The 19,111-nt window shown below is 38.4% G+C and overlaps 1 protein-coding gene across 14 annotated transcripts in view; it reads right to left on the reverse strand.

Moving 5' to 3' along the window:
• The window catches only part of NTNG1 (netrin G1), a 310,207-nt gene that overhangs the window by 141,196 nt on the left and 149,900 nt on the right, over positions 1-19,111 (reverse strand). For all 14 annotated transcript variants that reach the window (XM_070267261.1, XM_070267252.1, XM_070267259.1 and 11 more), the window contains exon 3: positions 6,812-7,452. In XM_070267261.1, coding sequence (XP_070123362.1) covers positions 6,812-7,452 — 641 coding nt within the window. The remainder of the gene's footprint in view (positions 1-6,811; positions 7,453-19,111) is intronic.

The raw sequence follows: 19,111 nt of genomic DNA on the forward strand, positions 1-19,111 counted from the left end.
TCTTAAAATAAGCTAAGGTGGTTGGCCATTTCCAAGTTCATCCATTAAAATTTGTGGCTTGATTTAGTGTTTGATGAAGCTCATTAAGTGAAAGTAGTTGCACACATTAAAGGTTTATGGAAAAATATAGGATAAAAAATAATATTGAGAAAATTCAGTTCATTTATTTATTTTTTTCTCCTGTCAGAAAATGAGAAACTATCATAATAATTTTCTTAGCAGGAAAATACATATACCTAACACAATACGACAAATTAGCCCAATCATACATTATAAAGTTCATAAAATGAGATAAAAAGTTAGAGTTCAAATAAACACACAGCAATATGGTATAGTGAAGTACTGAGCCAAAAGTCATCCTAGAAGGGGTGACTTCCAGAGCACTGCAGGAAGGGCAGAGTCATAAGACTTATTGGTTCATTGTTGGCATTTAACGACAGCTTCTTCAGGAACATTCTGGGTCTCCTACATGTACTGAGCTCATCTCAGACTAGTGTGGCTAAAAGAGCACGATGTAGAGAATGCATGAGGTTTGGAAGAGCAACCTGATTTTGTCACTTTATTATGTGTGGGATGATCTTTTAAAATGTCATGCAACTTCCATGGTCCTCAGTTTTCTCATCTGAAAATGGGGTTAAACAATACCTGCCTCACAAGTTTCTTGTGAGAATTAAAGGAAATAAGGCACCTGACAAGAACCTTGTAACCTGAGTGGTACAAAAATGTAAAGGATTACTACTTACATATTAATGGAGGCTATTAGAATTACCTTAACTCAAGCCCCTCTTTTCTGATTTCCTCCTATTTCTCAGATTCTCATTCTCTTGCAGAATTTACCTGTCAAATGATAGTATTCCACAGAGTTCTGTAAATGTTCTATAATTGACTATAGCCATTTATAATTGTAAGGGAAAATACCCTATCATGTCAATGTCATTCCCTACACTTCAACCATCACATGTAGTGATAATTTTCAAATCTATGTTTCTACTTCAAACTTCTGTCTGCAACACCAGAGCAGTATTTTCAAATCCTTAACTGGACTCTCCACTTGGATTCCTACTAAAGTCTTTCCTTCATCCCTTCCTTCCTCAAATTCTGGTCACCAAGTCCTACTGACTTTGTAAGTAAATCTCAAACCCTTGTGTTATGATGGCTTTTGAGCAATTTCGAGAGCTTTTCTGGACTCTCCATTTGAGCGTTAGGACTTGGAGTTACATTTGCTCCACAGTTAAGCAAGGTTACAGCTCTCCTTGTCTCTCTTTGCATTTCCATGTTAAACACAGCCACACTAGAATATCCTCTATCACCAGGCCTTAGAATGTCCCTCACCTGCACTTAGTGGATATACGAGAACCCATATAATCTTAGATTTCCTATGACTTGGGGGACTCAGAGGCTAAAACATGGGAATCTTTCAATCCTTCTTAGAGATGCTGAAGGTCCACAGGGAGAAGATGGAAGGGCATCTCCCAGGATTTGTCCACTCCACCACTTCCTAACTATTTGGAGCTCCTCAACATGCTGTGCTGGTTTTAAGTGCAATTTGTCACCTAGAATATCCATCCTGCCCTGGCTGCTGGGCATTCCAAAGCACATATTTCAAGACACCATGCAAATGTCACATCCTCATCAAAGCTTCTGCTGGGCTTCCCAGATTAAGTTAGTGTCTCCCTCTCTGTTACCAGGGCACTTTACACATTCACACAGTAAGAGCACTCAACCCATGTTGTCATCGGTCCTTGTTACACGTCTGTGCCCCTTCTGAATATCAGCTCCTTAAGAGCATTGACTCTGCCTTGTGCATCTCTGTACATCCACCCTCTAAACCAGTGTCTGTCCCCAGGTGGAGGATAAGTATTTTCTGGTGACAGAAAGAAGGAAAGGTGTTATAAAAGCAGAATCTGTCACGCAGTAGTAAAGCTCAACCTCAATAATTAGTGCTGAGGAGAATGAACAAATGCCAGGCCCACTACTTCAAAAGTGCCTTGCAGGATGCCTCTCTCAGAAGAGGTGAAGAATAAATATTTTGGTAGGTTCATTTGAATTGTGGCTAATAAAAAGACTTAGAGAACTTGTAGGATAACTGGCAGGCCTTTTCGCACTGGCAAAGCACTTCTGTGTTAAATGATTTTTCCAAATTAGTTTGGAAAATCTGAAGAGCGCTCTACTGATTTTATGTTTTTAAACTTCCCCAAGCATTCTTGCTTTTGTAATACCACATATTTTTGCACTAACCATTTAAAAGCTTTGCTCTTAGGAAGTGAATTTCAACCTCATTTTGTCCTAATTATAGCAAATACCAAGGTGGTGACATTCAAATAGTGAGGGTTTACAAATACATCTGAATCCTTCCAAGGGTAAGAATGTTTCTGGCCTTTCCCACTCCTGACACCCACTTTGAGTGGCTCTGTCCCTGGACCTTTCCAGGTCTTGGATTAGGCAGGGAGGGTGTAGTTCTGATCTGGGGCAGTAGTGAAATGAAGATAGCACCCAAAAGTGCTGAAGAGGAGTTCTCTGCTGCTATTGCTGCCTGGCTCCTTTCTTGGAGATAAACAATGGAGGTAGAGAAGGAAAAGTCAATTCTGTAAATAGTAACTCACCATTGACTACCTTCAAGGAGCATGGTAGGCGCTGCAAGAGATGACGAATGAGGACACACCACTGAGAAAAAATTTCAGATAATTATGTCTAGGAATATTGTGTGTAACAAGGCAAGTAATGGAGACATGGGTTAGAGTTTTCTAGGCAACTGAATAAAGTTCTTACAATTCTGTTCTAAAGTTCTTGAGGTTGAAATAGAATTTCTATTATCTTGTCTGAAACCAGTACCTTGATACATTGCTGACAGCACACCTTACAAATAAAAGAGCATATTATCAGACATTCATTTGTCTTTCAGATTTAACCTTATTATAATAAATCACATTCCTTCCTTGAAACTGTTCATCTCAAAATCTCAAAGAAATAAGAAATAATATTGAGTTTATATTTTATTAAATCTATGCATCTGACAAATATAATGTTCAAGTTTTCAATTAATTTAACTATGGAAAACTCAGAAGGAAACAAAACACTTAAAAATCAAAACTTCCAAATGTGTAACTAAGAAAATATATTGGACCATATCTGTATTTAACAGCCTGTGAATTTAAGTCCATATCTGTATAAAAAGATGTTCAGAAGAAACATCTACTCCTCGTTTCTCCTCTCACCTCTCCTCTGAGTAGATTTTATTTATGCATTAGACGACCTCTTTGGCCATTAGAACCATCTTGCTCCAGCAGTTAATTAACACAAGTACTATAATTTAATACAGTTAATGCTACTTGATGCCCTTTAATGTACCTTCCATTAGTGATATTATTGTAGTATTACCCTGTAAATTAAAATGAGATCAAGACTAGGAGAGCCACTCTTTAATTAAGGTACTGGCACACTGCATTCGTCTATTATTCACTAGAGAAAATCACCCTGATTTACTGAAGCAGGACATCCATAAGTCAGAATTAGTCCATGAAGATTATTAGGTTTATTGAACAATGTAAGTACTACAGAGTCGCTGAGATTGCAAACAGCCATATTTCCTCTTTTTCGTCCATTATCTTAATAAATACACAATAAGGGAGAGTAAATGAAAGCAAAACAAGTATGTAGCAAAAGGTATTTTGTCACCAGTAAAATAGGTATCTGATGTGTCACATACTAAAAAGAATATAAATGCTACATTAGTCTAATAACAATCAAAACATCATTTTTACGCCAAACAATACTAGCCAGTATAAAACATAAAGACCACATACACATGTGCAAAAGAAGTAGAGAACTGGAATTCACAGCCAGTCAATTCAAAGACTCTCTGACTATTTTTGTTTCAGAACTTAATATTTCAAGGTGAAAAATCTCCTATTGCCTGTCAACTATCCTATGGATAGTTGCCTACCTTCCCCAAATAACTCACGCCAATTCCCACATTATGGTGGGGGTGGAGTGACACGTAGAAAAATATCATTATAGTGAGCAGATATAGACATATAAAGGCATACTACATGTTGCAATCATTTCTTTGATGGTGGTAGAGGGAGTTCAGGGAAACACAGACCAGCTATATTTTGGAAAGTTTGTATTACGATATTCATGAAAAGAAACCTTTACAACTTTCTTTTAAAGATCATCAGTTAATGTTCAATCCTCCTACAGATGATTTGCTATATAAGAAAAAGACAACCTAGACTGCTAATCCTACTGAAAATTTCAAGAGTAAAATTTCTATCAGCTTCTATGCTGAAAGGCCTGCGACTGAGGCAACAAGGCAACTGTTCCCTTTAGTGGCTCCATCTTCCTTATATAACTTAAAACCTGGAGACACGCCCGAGCCATCAGGCCTTGCTTCTTCAGTCCCTCCCCTAAGACTAAAAATACCCCAGCCATCTGGTGCCTAGCACAGTACATGCCAGCATCAGTTTTGCCCTGAGGAATTTGGACAGAGTTTAGAGGTGACAGAGTGGGACCTTATGGAAAGGGCTCACCTCTATTGGACCTTTCTCTCTTGCCCAGCTGCCTCCTCACCAGCTTACAGTTGACTGGTGAACAGGAAAAGACAGTGGAGGTGAGTCCCAGAGAAGGGAGGAAAACTCCTCAGAGCCACTGAAATGCAGCTGGAGGACATGACTAGGATGAAGGATTAAAGAGAACTGGTAAATCTGGTGGGATTCTACGTTTCTAACGTGCCACCAAGAGATAGTATGTTTGACCCCAATAAAGAACACGTAAGATGCTTGTAGCTTAAAGTGTATTTTATACTTTCTCTGAAATAGTCAGAAGAAACAAAAATGAATCTCCAAGAGCAGAAATAAGCCCCAACAATGGTTATTTCCCAACCAAAAAGCTTCACAAGATTGCCTTCTCTACAAGTAGAAAACGAGAGTGTGAGGGGAAGCTGGGCTGTATGGATTTTGGCTAAGATTAAGGATTTCTGAAACTGTAAGGAAATTGACCTAGATGATTCTAACAATGTAGATCACACTAGGATTCAAATTCAAATCTCAGCTTATTAATTTTGGCATTTATCCTTGTAGATGAAGAGAATATCTGGTCCTTTGTTGTGGTATGCTATTGTTAACAATAGCAACATCAATTATTTTTATATGTGATATGTCCTCAAGAATAAGACACTAGAACCTGATCCTTTGCTATAATATTCATGAGTATAATGGCTGCATTTTATTAAAAATAGCAAACTCATGTTTAAGGTGACAGCTCCATATTGCCCTCTCGTGGTGCCCTGCTGATACATAAACCCTGGAACCCACAAGCTCAATATTGTACCAGTGCATATTTTTCTCAGATATATTATTTTGCTTTAAAGATATCTTCGCCATACATCACCAAACCTTGGTTAAAAGTTTTAAAGAAGCTCCAAAGCTAAAGATTCTTGACTCTTCCATGAGAACATGAAGCTAGAACAAAGCTGAGAATAAGTGGCCGCCAGTTCCTGCTACTTTCCATAAGTAAGATTCCACAAGGCAAGATTTCGAAACCTTTACCACCAAACTGAGGTCAAGCTCATCGCTCCACTCTGTGTGCCCACTATGGTGCTTACTTAACAGCTGCGACCTCTCTTTCCTTCTAGTACACAAATATAATAGCATTTTTATTAAAGATGGTTTGAGTCAATTCTCAACATTTTTTCCAACTTCAGAGGATGGGACTGCCTTAAGGGATAATAGAGATGAGTAAACTTAGTGAATCCTGCCTGATCTGTTTAACTTTTAGGATTACTTAATTAAACCTACATGATTTATGTACTGTTTATATTCTTACCCTCATATATTTTGATTTAAAGCAAGCTTGGCATTTTTAGAATGATCATTGTCTTGGCTTTGCTCTCCTTTTTTTCCATTTTGCTGTCTATTCCACCCTTATCTTTAGTTTTCCAAACTCATTATCTCATGCTTCCATCAGTTGGTTATTTTGATAACATACTACACTTAAAAATCTGGTTGAAAATTTCTATGTCAGTGGTCCAGGTTCTCATTATTCAACTTTTTCATTTAAACATCTTCAACATTCTTAGAAACTTGCTCAGTTGTGTCTCTGGTATGTTAGCAAAAGCAAAGAAATGTCTAGCTGTGACCATCAAGGTGTTTAAACTCTGGTCCATCTGTAAGTGACCTACAAACAAAAGGAGCCCAACTCAGTCCATATTTTAAAAGGTAGTATATCTTTTGAAAACAATAACATCCCAAACTGAATGTCGAGACTGTCCCTCTTTAACAAATGCACTGTTTCCTAACCGCTTTCAGTTCCGATTTAATAAATTTAAACTACTATAACTTTCATTTCCAGAACTTTTCTTGTGCAATATAACAAAGCTTAAACAGAGAGTTGTACCATGTTGGAACCCATTCTTGCATTCCAAAACGATGGAAAAATGTATTTCTTCTTTTTGAGTCTCTTTTATAGAGCAACCAGCCTTGTTCCCCCAGCTGCACTGCCTTAAAGACTGAAACTATCTCCTGACCTAGGGAGTTCCTTGGTCTCAAATAAGATGCTTTTTCTTTTTTTTTGCTTTTTTTTAAATTCTAAGAAATCCTGCCAGGCTCAGGTTCAGTGACAGCAAGTCTGGGATCACAATTACTGCTGAGTAAGAAAAGTCTCAAATGCCTCAGAACCCAGCTCTAGGCTGCTGTTCCCGAGAAAAGGTTGCAGTAGAAAGTGACAAATGTCACTCTACAATTGTGGGACCAACACACTGGCATTTTCTTTGAACACACCCATTCTCATTCAAGTCAGACAGATGTTCTCTTACCTTCCGTGCACTTTTATGTCTGAGATTGCGTAAAAGTAGCGTGCCAAGTGTAGCTCATCTACAAATATTTCCCCAACGGCTGGTCTCAAAAGCCTTATCCTCAGGTCTGTGACTGTAAAGAAATCTCTGAGTTTCTTGGTTGTATCCAGCTGTCCGTAGAGGGAAGCCATATTGCGTAGCCATGGTCCAGCGAAAAACGCGAACCTGTCTTTGATTTCAAAGTGGATTATTTTGCTATTTGTCATATACCCCGTGGAGTACTCTTCAGTGCAAATGATTTCTAAGACCGTATGCTGTGATAAATCCTTCACGGATTTAGGATCCATGTGAAAAGCATCTAAGCAGTCTGTGGCATAATATTGATAGGGCTGCCATGTTCGTCCATAATCGAGTGATTTCTCCAGGATCATTTGGTCTGGACGCCCCGATTCAAAAGTAATAACTATGTTGTCTGTGAGCTCAATGGTTTTGCTCCAAGACAGAGTGATGTTAACCTGGAGAGGCTTGGGATACTCCTTCCAAGTAGCAGACTGCCAAAATGTGGAGGGATGTCTTCCTTCAAAATCAAACATCAGCTCAGGGGGATGCGCCAATTCAGGGGTACTTGCATCACACTCATTATTGCACATGTAGGGGTTGCCCTATGGAAGAAGAACAAAAGAAGTTGCATCAAAACACTGGTTTGACACAAGTCTTGCCATATTGCTGTTGCTGAATAAGAGGCTAGGAAAGACAGGAAGAAAATAAACCTGTGTGCAGTAATCATTTTTATTTGCCCTAACTGGATTCTCTTAACAGTTAAAAAAAAAAAAAAGAAGCAATATGGTAATTTTCCTTCCATGGGCTTTAGGAAATGAAAACAGTTTATTTATCCCGTATGTGTTAGACCCATAATGTGGCCCCAGAAGCATAAAGACACTGAGCAACTGTCTAACAGCTCAATACCTTCACGTCCTCTTAGAAAGATGCTATAGAAAAGCAAGAAAACTCTTCCATGCCTCAAGGACGTTCCTCAAGAGCACAGTTCTTTAAAAAGTCATTTTTCAAGCAAAGCTTTAGAATTAGCAACGAAGCGTAGATACCTGTGTCCTGTTTAGGAAACAATACCCCCATACAGCATTCAACTTCTTTTTTCTTTGCCTCAAATCCATCATACTTAACTAGGTCCCTGCTTCATAAAGCCTGCTTTTAAAGCATTTACTTTGTTCACCACAAATCATGACAATGTGGTACACTACAGGCTCTGGGGCTCAGTCCAAACACCTGCCATCATATTAGCTAAAGGCAAGGGGACAGCTCAGGAGAGACTTGGGGTGGGGGTGTGCTCCAGCTTATCAGGACAGGAGAATTCAGTACTTCATTAGAAGGGTGTTGCAAAGAGCCACAGCCACTTGATGTGTTACTCTGTGCCAGCCCATAGTCAGCTCTCCATGGATGTTAGCCGTTATTATTATTTTCCCTTTCACAAAAGCTACTTCCTTCATAGTGCATTCAAATAAGAAGCTGGAAATAAGTCACTTTGTCATAACACAAAAAGTTGTAACCCCACTTATGCTACACTAAGTGGTTGCTCTCAGCTTTCATCAGTAGATTCTACAGCACTCACAGGCTCCCTGAGTTTTGTTTATTTTCTGTTTAAGAAAACAAATGGTATCATTTAGAGTCAACTCTTCAGGTATTTCTCTAATCCTGTACTAGGTAATTATAAGCACGGATGAGTGAAAGAATCGACCCTCTGACATTTGTCCTTAGGCTTTCTCTTGTAATTGCAATTAGACTTTTTTTCTTTTTCATGAACTAAGCTTTTCATCACACCTGCAGGATTCATGGGCTGGGTCTCAAATAATGAATTTACACCTTAGACATCGACGTTCAGTTACAGGGCTGACTCCTGTGAAATCTAAGATGAACAGTCGAGAACTGCTTTGCCTCCCAAGAGGCAACTTTCTCTTACTTAGTCAGCTAATACTTTCACTCTCTCTTTCCCATTAATGCAACTGAATCCTAAAGTTGGCAACAGGTTTGGGGAACTCAAGTATAATTGAGAAGGGGCAGGATAAAGGAGAGAAGGTGCATTATTTGAGGAACAGAACTGTTTTAAAAATACATTCAAGGCATCAGTGATAATGGAAATGTTTCTGTACTTCTCTCTCGAATTTCAATTCCCTATTCCTGATCTTAGCGTCTGTGGCACTATTTATAGTATCTCCTTCAAAACGAGCCAAGGGGGGGAAATAAGTTTCTGTTCCAGGTGGAATAAATCACCAAATTTATTATTATTTAAACTCTCTTAAGCACACCAGAGAGCCAAATGCTAAGCTCTGCAAACTGGCAAAGGCTTTTTATGGAGGGCTATAAATATTGTGGAATCTGTCAGGATTTATAAATTCTAAATATATGTAAATGCACATTTTACTGGAAGGGGTCAGATTTACACAAATCACACCTTCATTTGAGATTTACTGAAAAAATATGGTCACTTCAAAATCTATCAGCATGTAGCCATCTGCACAAACATTAACATTGATGCTACCACCTTCCTCCCGACAAAAGTGTCTTCATCTTAGGTTAAGGGTATCAAAACACAGGAAGACTCTGCAAGATACACTTGAAGTGAGTTATCAGACATTTATATTAAGTTATGTTGAAAGATAGCATTTCTTCGACTTCAACATGGATGCATAGAGCTTCTCAGATGGACACAGGGTCCTGGGACAAAGGAGGAGGCACAGCAGGCTGATTCTGGGAATGGGTCTATACTAGCAAACCTGTCGTAGACAATGTGCTTGAAGCTATCTATCTAAAAAGCATTCATTCCCCCATTCAATAAAAGGTGATGACAATAACCACCATTTATTTATCACTTATGGGTCAGACACTTTACGTACATTATTCTGGATAATCCTTTTTCATCCTTACCTTACAGAAGAGAAAATTGAGGCATAGAGAAGTGTTAGGTAACTGGCCCAATGTCATACAACAAAATGAGTAAGGGGCAGAGCCAGAACCTTCTTCTGCCCCTGTCCTGACCTGTTCAACTCCCAAGTCAATGGAGTTCCCTATGATGCAACTCAGTCTTAGAAACAGGGTTGGCTAGTAGAAAGGACAGGCCTAAGATCAAATGAGTTTGGGAAACAGAGCCTAAGATCTCCTGTCTTAGAGAGCCCTAATTAGCATTATCATACATCTGAGATGCCTTGAAGTGAAGAACCCTCCTTAGCTTCATGTAACACCTAGTTTCAGAAACTTGACCATGGAGCCCCTTCTTGTTTTAGTAACCCCTATTCATATACCATATAAATAGTGTCCTGGAGAGCATCCTTTGAGAGTCTCTGCTTTCGACTACTTTTAAAATTGTAAACACGTGGATCCCAAATAGCACTGCACAAGCCAAGGTTCTAGTCCTTCAGTGAAGATGTGCCCACATAAAGCACTCAGTCGCTTCTTTTGTACCGTAGGAACACTCCTCCACTGGGGCTCAGCAGGACAGCCAGCTCAGGATAAACGCTTACATTTACATCAAGTCATAAACCATCAAAATGCACACCAGGACAAGGAGAAATCTCATTGTTATGCTCTGATGTGGTGCTTTAGGCAACTGGAAAATGAGAGAAAAGCTTCATGCATTCGATAATGATTTGTTGATGGCCTAGTATATATGAGGCACTTGTCTTGGCTCTCAAGATACAGAAGTAGACAAATCCTGGTCCTTGCTTTCAGCGGAGCTTCCATCTTAGTTGCAGGAGATGCACTAAGCAAACAACTATATAGTTTCATAATATCACATGACGATAACTGCTATGGAGAAAAATAAAGCCAATTAAAGGGGAGAACGGTGTTGGAGGAGGGATACTGATTGTAATTTTATATTGGGAGGTCAGAGCAATTCTTTTCTCGATAATGTGACATTTGAGCAGATTGAGAACAATTCCCAGTTTACACTGGCAATGATCAGAGGTTGACCAGAATGACAGTTTCCTCCTTTATCTGACTTGAATCTTAGTGATAATTTCAGCTGCATAACAATTTATTGAAATTGATGAGTAAACACATCATTTCAAGTGAAAATCTACACTAAATGACTGTAGACACCAAAAAAAAAAAAAGATCAATCGAACTCTTCTTGTTTCCTAGTACTCCTGCTCTTTTAGGAGATTAATGATTCGATGCCCATTAACATAATTTACTGAGAGACAATGACATTGAGAGAAAATTAGCAGAGAAAAAAAAAAGATTTCATTCTGGTCCTCTGAGAGGAAACCTTCCATCTTAGGTGAGTGAGAAACAAAATAAAAGAAGAAAGCTGAAGAAGCCGAAAATCCTACCATTCTAGAAAGAGAAAGCTGGGGAGAGATTATATGTTAAAATATTTAGTGTAAATATTTCACATGAGTGTGATTTATAATACTGTTGTTACAGAGAATTATCAATATGAAAACAATTGCTGTTAAAAGGATTAGATTAATTAAATTTTCAACTACTTCAACCCCACCCTAATCCTCTCTAATACAATCAACAATGAAATTTATATAAGAAAAATAACTTCCTCCTACTTGTGAAAACAAAGAGCGCTTCTTGCTGCTAAATCTAACAGATTCAGGCATTAGCAAGTGTAAGTAATTATTTTGTGGCCAGCAGGCAGCCTTAAATAGATCTTAATTTAAGTCCTACAAGCAACAGATCCTTAACTGATTGTCTATGGACAAAACAGAAAATATTTATGACTGTGCTGATAATATTTACACCATTAAGAGATGCCTAAATAATTAGACAGATATTGCTGCTAAATATTTTTATAACAATTAGGAGAAGATTGTGAAGCTTAATTTCATTTAAAAAATAACATTAATATTTTACCTCTGGGAGAATTGAAGTTAGCTATTAATTAGCACTTTGTAGCCAAAGTGGAATGTTATTCTTCCTTAATGTGCTTTCAGAATTTACAGAGATAAATAAAATTTGAGCCATGTTTTTATTGTTTCTATTGCAAGTGCCTTCCTCTGGCAAGTGCTACTGTGAAAAGAAAATCCTTTCACCTAAGGTCTGCTAGACCCTTCAGATTAAAAGAAAATCCAACTTAAGCAGTATTTGTGTAATGCATGTGGTTCCTACCATTTTGAACTTGCCCTTCCAAGCTTTACCTATTGGCAAACTATTGGGAACGACAGTTGGAAATGTAGGGAATTCTCATGGGAGATTTGCTACTGAACTGTAAGTTACATGCCAAGCAGGCATGTATTTACAAGTGGTTGTGAGAAGCACTTGGGTCAACACAGACGATTGTGAGAAACAGTGAGACAGAACTGCCTCACACCAATTTGCATCTGGCTCATCCTTGCTTGTTTTATTGGTAAGTGACAGATAAAGAAGACACGAAGGCAAGGGAAACAGACACAAAATTCTAAGATAGCACTCTCGACCTGTTCCCACTGTGACTTCTAAATAGACAACACTATGGCTTTGCCAATGCAAGGCTTTAAAAGGGTGAAGAAACTGGAAGCACAGTATACTACTCATTTCTCAGGGACACGAAACATGAGCACCATGCTTTAACTACTAGGCTGGGCTATCATCTTGAGGAGATGGCTTCCTTTTCTCTTTCACTACAGCTCCTTGAGAGCCAACCAGGAACAGTTTTTGGAAGGCTGCTGATTGTCCTCCCTATATCAGAGAAGTAATTTTTGGTGGGAGGGACCCCTATTCTCATCCCCTTCTTGCAACTTCTTGGTTGCTCCTTTCCTGAAGTCCTTCTGCTCCTGGATTCTTGCTCGGCTATAACATGGGAAGGCCCCTCCTTTATGACTTTTCTGAAGACACTCAGACTACTCTGAACTGGCAGCTGATGTTCATCAGTCATGCTGAGGTGCCCCCGTCAGATCTTATAGCTTGGTTATTAGCATAGAGAGGAGAGAGAGAAATCAGAACCAGAGGTTAGTACAATCCAAGATGGCGAACATCTTTTCCAGAAATCTGAAAGATAAGTGTCAGCACTACCAATACTGACAGTATGTTTCCAGTTGTCTGTTGTCCCTTTGGACATAAAGAGCAGCAATCTCTATAAATGGTAGTGCAATCTTACTTATAACCTGCCCTGTTAATTGGCATGTTGGGTCCCAACATCGGGTATACACATTCTAACTAAATAGTCTGAATACTATGGGATTGTCCCAACTTCAGATATTCTGAATCTGCTGTGAAAAAAGTACTTATATATTTGCCAGAGCATGAGTCTCAAATTTTAGTTTGGGAAATATGGCCACTCTAAGAATAATAGAGGATAAAGAGTTTTGTTCTTGTAACTCCAGAGATTAAAAACCAATTGCTCTGTTTCCTAATGGAACCTCTTGTTCATCACAAAGATTTCTCCCCATCATAGATACAGGCTTAAGACCTGATTGAAGCTGTTGCTTGTTTCAATCTGCTCCCTGACAATACTAACACTGTGTGGACTTTTTTACTCAGGAGTAAAGACAGGAGGGCTTAACCTTTCCACAATGAGAATACCGGAAACCATATCACAGATTATGGGCCTCAGTAGACACCTGTGTAAATCCCCCAGAGGATTATGGTTAGGATTTTCAAACTGGTGAAGGCTACAGAGGTCAAGAAGACTAAGCTTCTAACAAGGAACCAAATACATTCTCAAGCCACAAAAATGGATTCCTATATAGCAATTTAAATCATTACTTTGCATCAATTAAAGCAGAAATAAATATGAATGGAATCAAGTGGGTTTTACAGTGAATGTATACAGAAAAACATTTTACTAAGGTGACATTATTATAATTGGTAGAGAAATTACTTTTCAAATTTTATTTTCTTAAAAAACATCGCTCAAAGACTTTGGTACAGTATTTTGCCTTATGGATAGTCTGAAAACAGACCAGAACGCAGGCACTTAAATATTAATAACACAAAGCTGAAGTGTGCTGTCAGTATTTTAAGTTAAAGTAACTTGAAGGGAGTTTAAAGATCATGAAGGTGAGCACCTTCTGAGTCCTGATACCATCACGCCTTCTAAGAGTTGATTTGAGCATTTTGGATCCTGAAAGTTCTGCCTTGATTCTCAAAAACTGGTTACTTCTCTCACACGAGAAAGCAAGTCCAAGACCCACTTGAAGTCCATTTTCTGAAAGCCACCAGTTTTAAGAGAGTATAGGAAGACCAAAGCATCCTCTGCTGAAGTAATCACTTAATCAGGAGAAGCACGAAGAGAACGTCCTAATGTGGCACTTTCTGAGTGATTCGTTTATGGTGAGCCTGTTCTGATTTCTCATACTCCTTACTTCTTTTAAACTTCTCTCTTCCAAACTCATTAGCTGTTTACTGGATACCTACTATGTTAAAAACATTGGGAAGAACACAGAAATAATAGAACAAAATATTTGCAATTTACTAGCGGAGTTTAGATCTCTGCGAACAACAATCACGTTTCTCAAATTGGTATTCATGCTCCTAGAGAGAGCACTGGGTGTCCTTGAGGGTAGACGGAGTAAGCAGCAACAGTGTGCAACTTCTTAGAGTGTCCCTTTCACCCCTTGGTACATAATTAAACACATTTTTATATTAAAAACAAACAGACATTTTATGGAGTAAAACGCAAAAAAATTTGCAAGCATTTTTAAGAAAACAACATAAAGACATTTCATGCATGGGGCACATTTGGAGGTATGTGTCAAAACTCACTGAACGAGAGTATAAAGGAGGAGAAGTCTGGGGGGCTTGGCTTGGTGATAATTTCTTCCATTCCATCACCTTTCCTGCTCATGATACTTCATCCAAACCACCCTGGAATGTTTGCAGCAACACCAGCCTTAGCAAGACTGAGAATTGTGAGTTAAACCATCCCAGCATCAAATTCCAGCCTGACAATATTTGCTGCATTCCACCCCTATGGCAATCTGGGTGGCATGCTCCATTAACTAACATCTCCATATTAAAAAAAAAAAAAAAGTGAATTTGTTATCCTCCTTCCACCTAGTTGTAATATATACCATGTATTGCAGTGGCACGTAAACTTTAAGGTGCATAAGAAATAGCTGGTGAGTTCCGTCCCCACCCATGAGGAATTTTGTTTCAATAGATTGAGTTGAACCCAGAAATTTAATAAGTACCCTTGATAATTCTGATGCAGATACTCTCTAGATCACACTTTGATAAACACTGGCGTATTGATGAAGAACCAAGGCTCTGGGTTAGATCTGCCTAGGATTCAACTCCAGTTCCACCACTTAGCTATTACATAATTCTGGGCAAGCTACTTCACTTTTTGCGCCTTCACTGCTCCTTCTTTAAAGTCCATCTAATACTATGTACTTCATGACGTTAATCCGAGATAAAATTACATAATGCATGATAAGTGTTTAGCATCTCCTTGGCATGCAGTAAGTGCTCAATAATCAGTAGTTAGTAGTAAAAATTCTCTTCTTCCTGTTTTCCTTGACTTTGAGAATGACACCAAATTATTCCATTTTCCAAGCAAGAAACCTGGGAATCATTTTATATTCTTTCTTTTTCCTCAATCTGTTCACCAACCAAGTTCTGTGGATGCAACTCCTCACCACAGGTTTGTTCACACCGCCAGTGCTTTCCTTAGTTTTTTAATATTTTAAAAAATATTTTTCTCCTGAATTACTCTAACGGCCTCTTAAATGATCTCTATCCATATTATATCGTTCTCTTACAATCTCTTCTCTACATAGGTGCTACAGTGATCCTTCTAAAATCCAAATCTAACTGTACCATGCCCTCTCTTAAAGCTCTTTAATGATTTCTCGTTACCTTCAGGAGTACAGTTCAAATCCCTTACCCCAGTTTGCAAGATCCTTCAAGATCTGGCCTCTGTGCTTTTTGCTTTTTTCATACTTCATGAGTCAGTCGTACCAACCCATGAGTGTATGTGTGTGTGTATATATATGTAGATGCACCATTCGGTGGACCACGGTGGACCACGTGCATTATCATGCAACTCATCACGCTAAATTCCAGTTGTTTATTTTCATGTCTCCCTCACTACAGTTCTATGAACGGAAGAACTGGCACATAATATGTGTGCAACAAAAATTTATAGGTATAAAAAAAGTAAAAAGGAGGAAAACATGAAGGCAGGGAGAAAAAGAGGACAAATTAAGTAGGTTTTAAAGCACAGAATAGGATGGGAAGGATTTGTCCATAGGTTGGCAATTGAGATCAAATAGATAACCAAGTTTAAAGAACTACTCAGATCCCTAAATTGTAGATGGAATTTGTATGATGTAATACATTGTATAAAACAAAATAAAACCAAACAAAAAACAAGAAGTCCAACTCCAATTGCAGAATGCCTGTGTGGGTGATTGATATAGTTACTGGGACTTCTGGTGAGGTTGGAGGACAAAGACAAATGGCACCAACTGCAATTATGTCCCAGTCCTTTCCTGGTGTTCATTTTATCTTCATTTTTCTCCATCAGTCAGAGGAGTATTTCTTCTAGTGGTTTCAGAGCTGAAGATCTCTTTTCCTCATCCTGTCTTGCCTTACTCATCCAACCCACAGCATCCTTCTGAGTTTACAGGAGTAGCTGAACACCAAGAATTTGATTGGTTCTTAGGTAATTATGGAGAACTAAATAAAAATTGAGGGAAGAAGCCATGAATGAGGTGGTTGTGATTTTATAACGCCCAGGCATGGAAGTGCCTCAGTGGTGCAAATCCTTGAAAAATGTAAGATGTGGTAAGGTTGAAATGGGTGGAGAACAAGGAAGCAGACACATTTTGCTGGAAAAGAAGGAAGTGATCTTTGTTTATCATGCTAAAGCTTAAATGGGTATTCTAATTGCAGAGATTCTGAAAATTCTACCTGGGTCCAGAGTTTGATTCATTAGGAAGCTAATGAAGCTTACACCTCAGAGACCCTCAATTACACAAGCTGCTTCTCAGGCCTTGTACCTAATTTTGTGTTTGTAGGTTTGCATTTCTTTTTTTAAAAGAGGGCCTCCAGAACTATCTGGGCTCTAGGTTCACAAAGTCTGGTCTTGCCAGTGTCTGGGACGTCGGCAGTGTATTTTAGAGCCCGCTGAAGTAAAATGATTCTTCTTTCTTCCTTCTTGTTCCTTCTTTTCAGTTGATTTCATTCCTTGTCTTCTTCTAGGATGTCCTATTCCGAGCATTTCCACATTGAAATACATTTTCTCTAAACCCAATTTTCTTGCCTAAGTTCATACCTGATGTATCTTTATATAATATAGATATAATATACCAAAATTTATTATATTTATAATATCAATATTTCATTAAAATGTGAATGTATTTTTTTCAGATCAACAGATACATAATTCTTTTGGTGAATTACCAATCATAAATATAATCTTTATTTTTTGTGAGGTTGGAATGGCTGTTCGTCTACCAGAACCACCATCATGAACCAAAGTAAATTAAATGACAAAAAACATTAAGCAGCTATCATGTGCCAAGCATTATGCTTGATGTGATAGATTAGTTTACAATGAGGTTGATTCTTCCTTATCAGCTACAATGTAGTAGCAAGACAAAATTGAGAAAGATGTGTCTTTTGGAAAATAAGAAAATGTCCTCTACAGGGCTATTTTGGGTAGGTTATATAGAAATGAATTGTCTAATTTGCAGACACTATGTGCAAGCATTTATTGTTAAAGAGAGGTATGAAAGTTAGAAAGTCATTAGGAAAGAGTTAGAGGAGGCAGAGTCTTGGCTTTCCAAGTTGTCTCAGGTTTGCACAGGTGAGAAGACATTCTCATTTTGGAACGGAGAAGGGGTCAGTGATCACTGAACACCTTTTATGGTTAAGAATTGTGAGAGGGGCTTTATATTTGTCATTTCATTTAATCCTTACAATTCCCTATGAGGGAAATAAATTATTCTACTTTTACAGATGAAGAAACTAAGGTTCAGGTATGTCATAGAACCTATATAAGATAAATGTTTGTAAAGGTGAAAATGAACCTAATGTTTGGGAGGCCAGAGGGTGGGCTGTGAGGTAGTGGGAGATAAGTTTAACTACAGAATGTGAAGGTGATTTTAGAGAGCACTGAAAGCTGAATAGAAGTGATTGGGTTTGATTAACTGGAGAACAGAAAGTCATTTACGGTTTTTACGGCAGATGTCTCATTCACAGTTAGCTTTCTTCATTGGTTTTACAGATTCCATTCTAGGGAAACCAAGAGGTTCAAGTTGAGTCCAATATTAGGAGTCATTTCAATCAAGTCACGAAGAAGAATCAAAAAGCAAGATTCGGTTAGGATTCTAGGAGCAGGCACACAAATAATCCCTGATGTATCTTATCCATCTTCAAATGCAGCACAATTCCTGGCACAGTAGATAGTCAACAAATGATGAGCAAACGAATGTAAAGCAAGTTGTTTCCGCAATCAGCTTTTCTGTTTAACAAAATATAAAATTTCTCAACAACTGAAGAAGCAATTATATGTCTTCTAACTCAACTCTCTCTCTGCTATATGAACTGCTTCTGGTATATCAGGCAAAGAAGAACATTACCTTTCTCTTTTCTCTTTATTTAGAGAAATACTGCCCAAATCTCAAACATTAGTTCATACTTCACTTACAAATCACAAGATCTCACTGGGAAGCCAGAAAGGGTCCAGAACTGGCCTAGAGCCTGGTCAGTCTATTTTCACTAATGTGTAGGACAGGGACTGAGACATCTTTAGAAACAAGTGGAATGTCATGATGACTGCAGTGCAAGACATAAAGAAAGGGGGATGGACTGCAGACGGGGAAGCAAGCTAGGAGGTAGCTTTAAGAATCTAGGTGTGAGAACAAGGAGCTGGACTAAATTGAATAGAAAGGTGATGGAAGATTTGGTGGGCATTAGACTGACTGGAAGTGGAGAACAAAGTAAAGGAAAGAATCAATGGTGACACCAAGATTTAATGCCTAGAAGACAGTGAAAATGGTGGTAATGAAGTTTCCATCTGACACCAGCAGAAGGTTGGGACCCCTTTACTGCCCAATCCCAGCAGAGTTCTTTCTGCAAAATGTTAGTTTGATATCTATCCAGTGTAACTGAAAATCAAGAAAATGCCAGAGATTCAATTCACAATGTACAGTAAAACATTTTCAAGTCCTCCATCCTCATTTCTCCCACAAACATAATTAATGATCTCCAGACCTTTCCTTCCTTACTCCAAGCTCCCATTAACTCAACCCCAAACGTGGCCTAGCCTTCCTTATATCTCTCAGTTTCTCCCCATTCCTCTCTTTATCTTCTCTTAGTCACTGTCTATCTATTTCATAACAAATCCAGTTAGTCTCTCGGGTTTCTTCA

This window comes from Equus caballus, chromosome 5 (genome assembly GCF_041296265.1).
Source record: "Equus caballus isolate H_3958 breed thoroughbred chromosome 5, TB-T2T, whole genome shotgun sequence".
In the NCBI taxonomy this organism is placed as follows: Eukaryota; Metazoa; Chordata; class Mammalia; order Perissodactyla; family Equidae; genus Equus; species Equus caballus.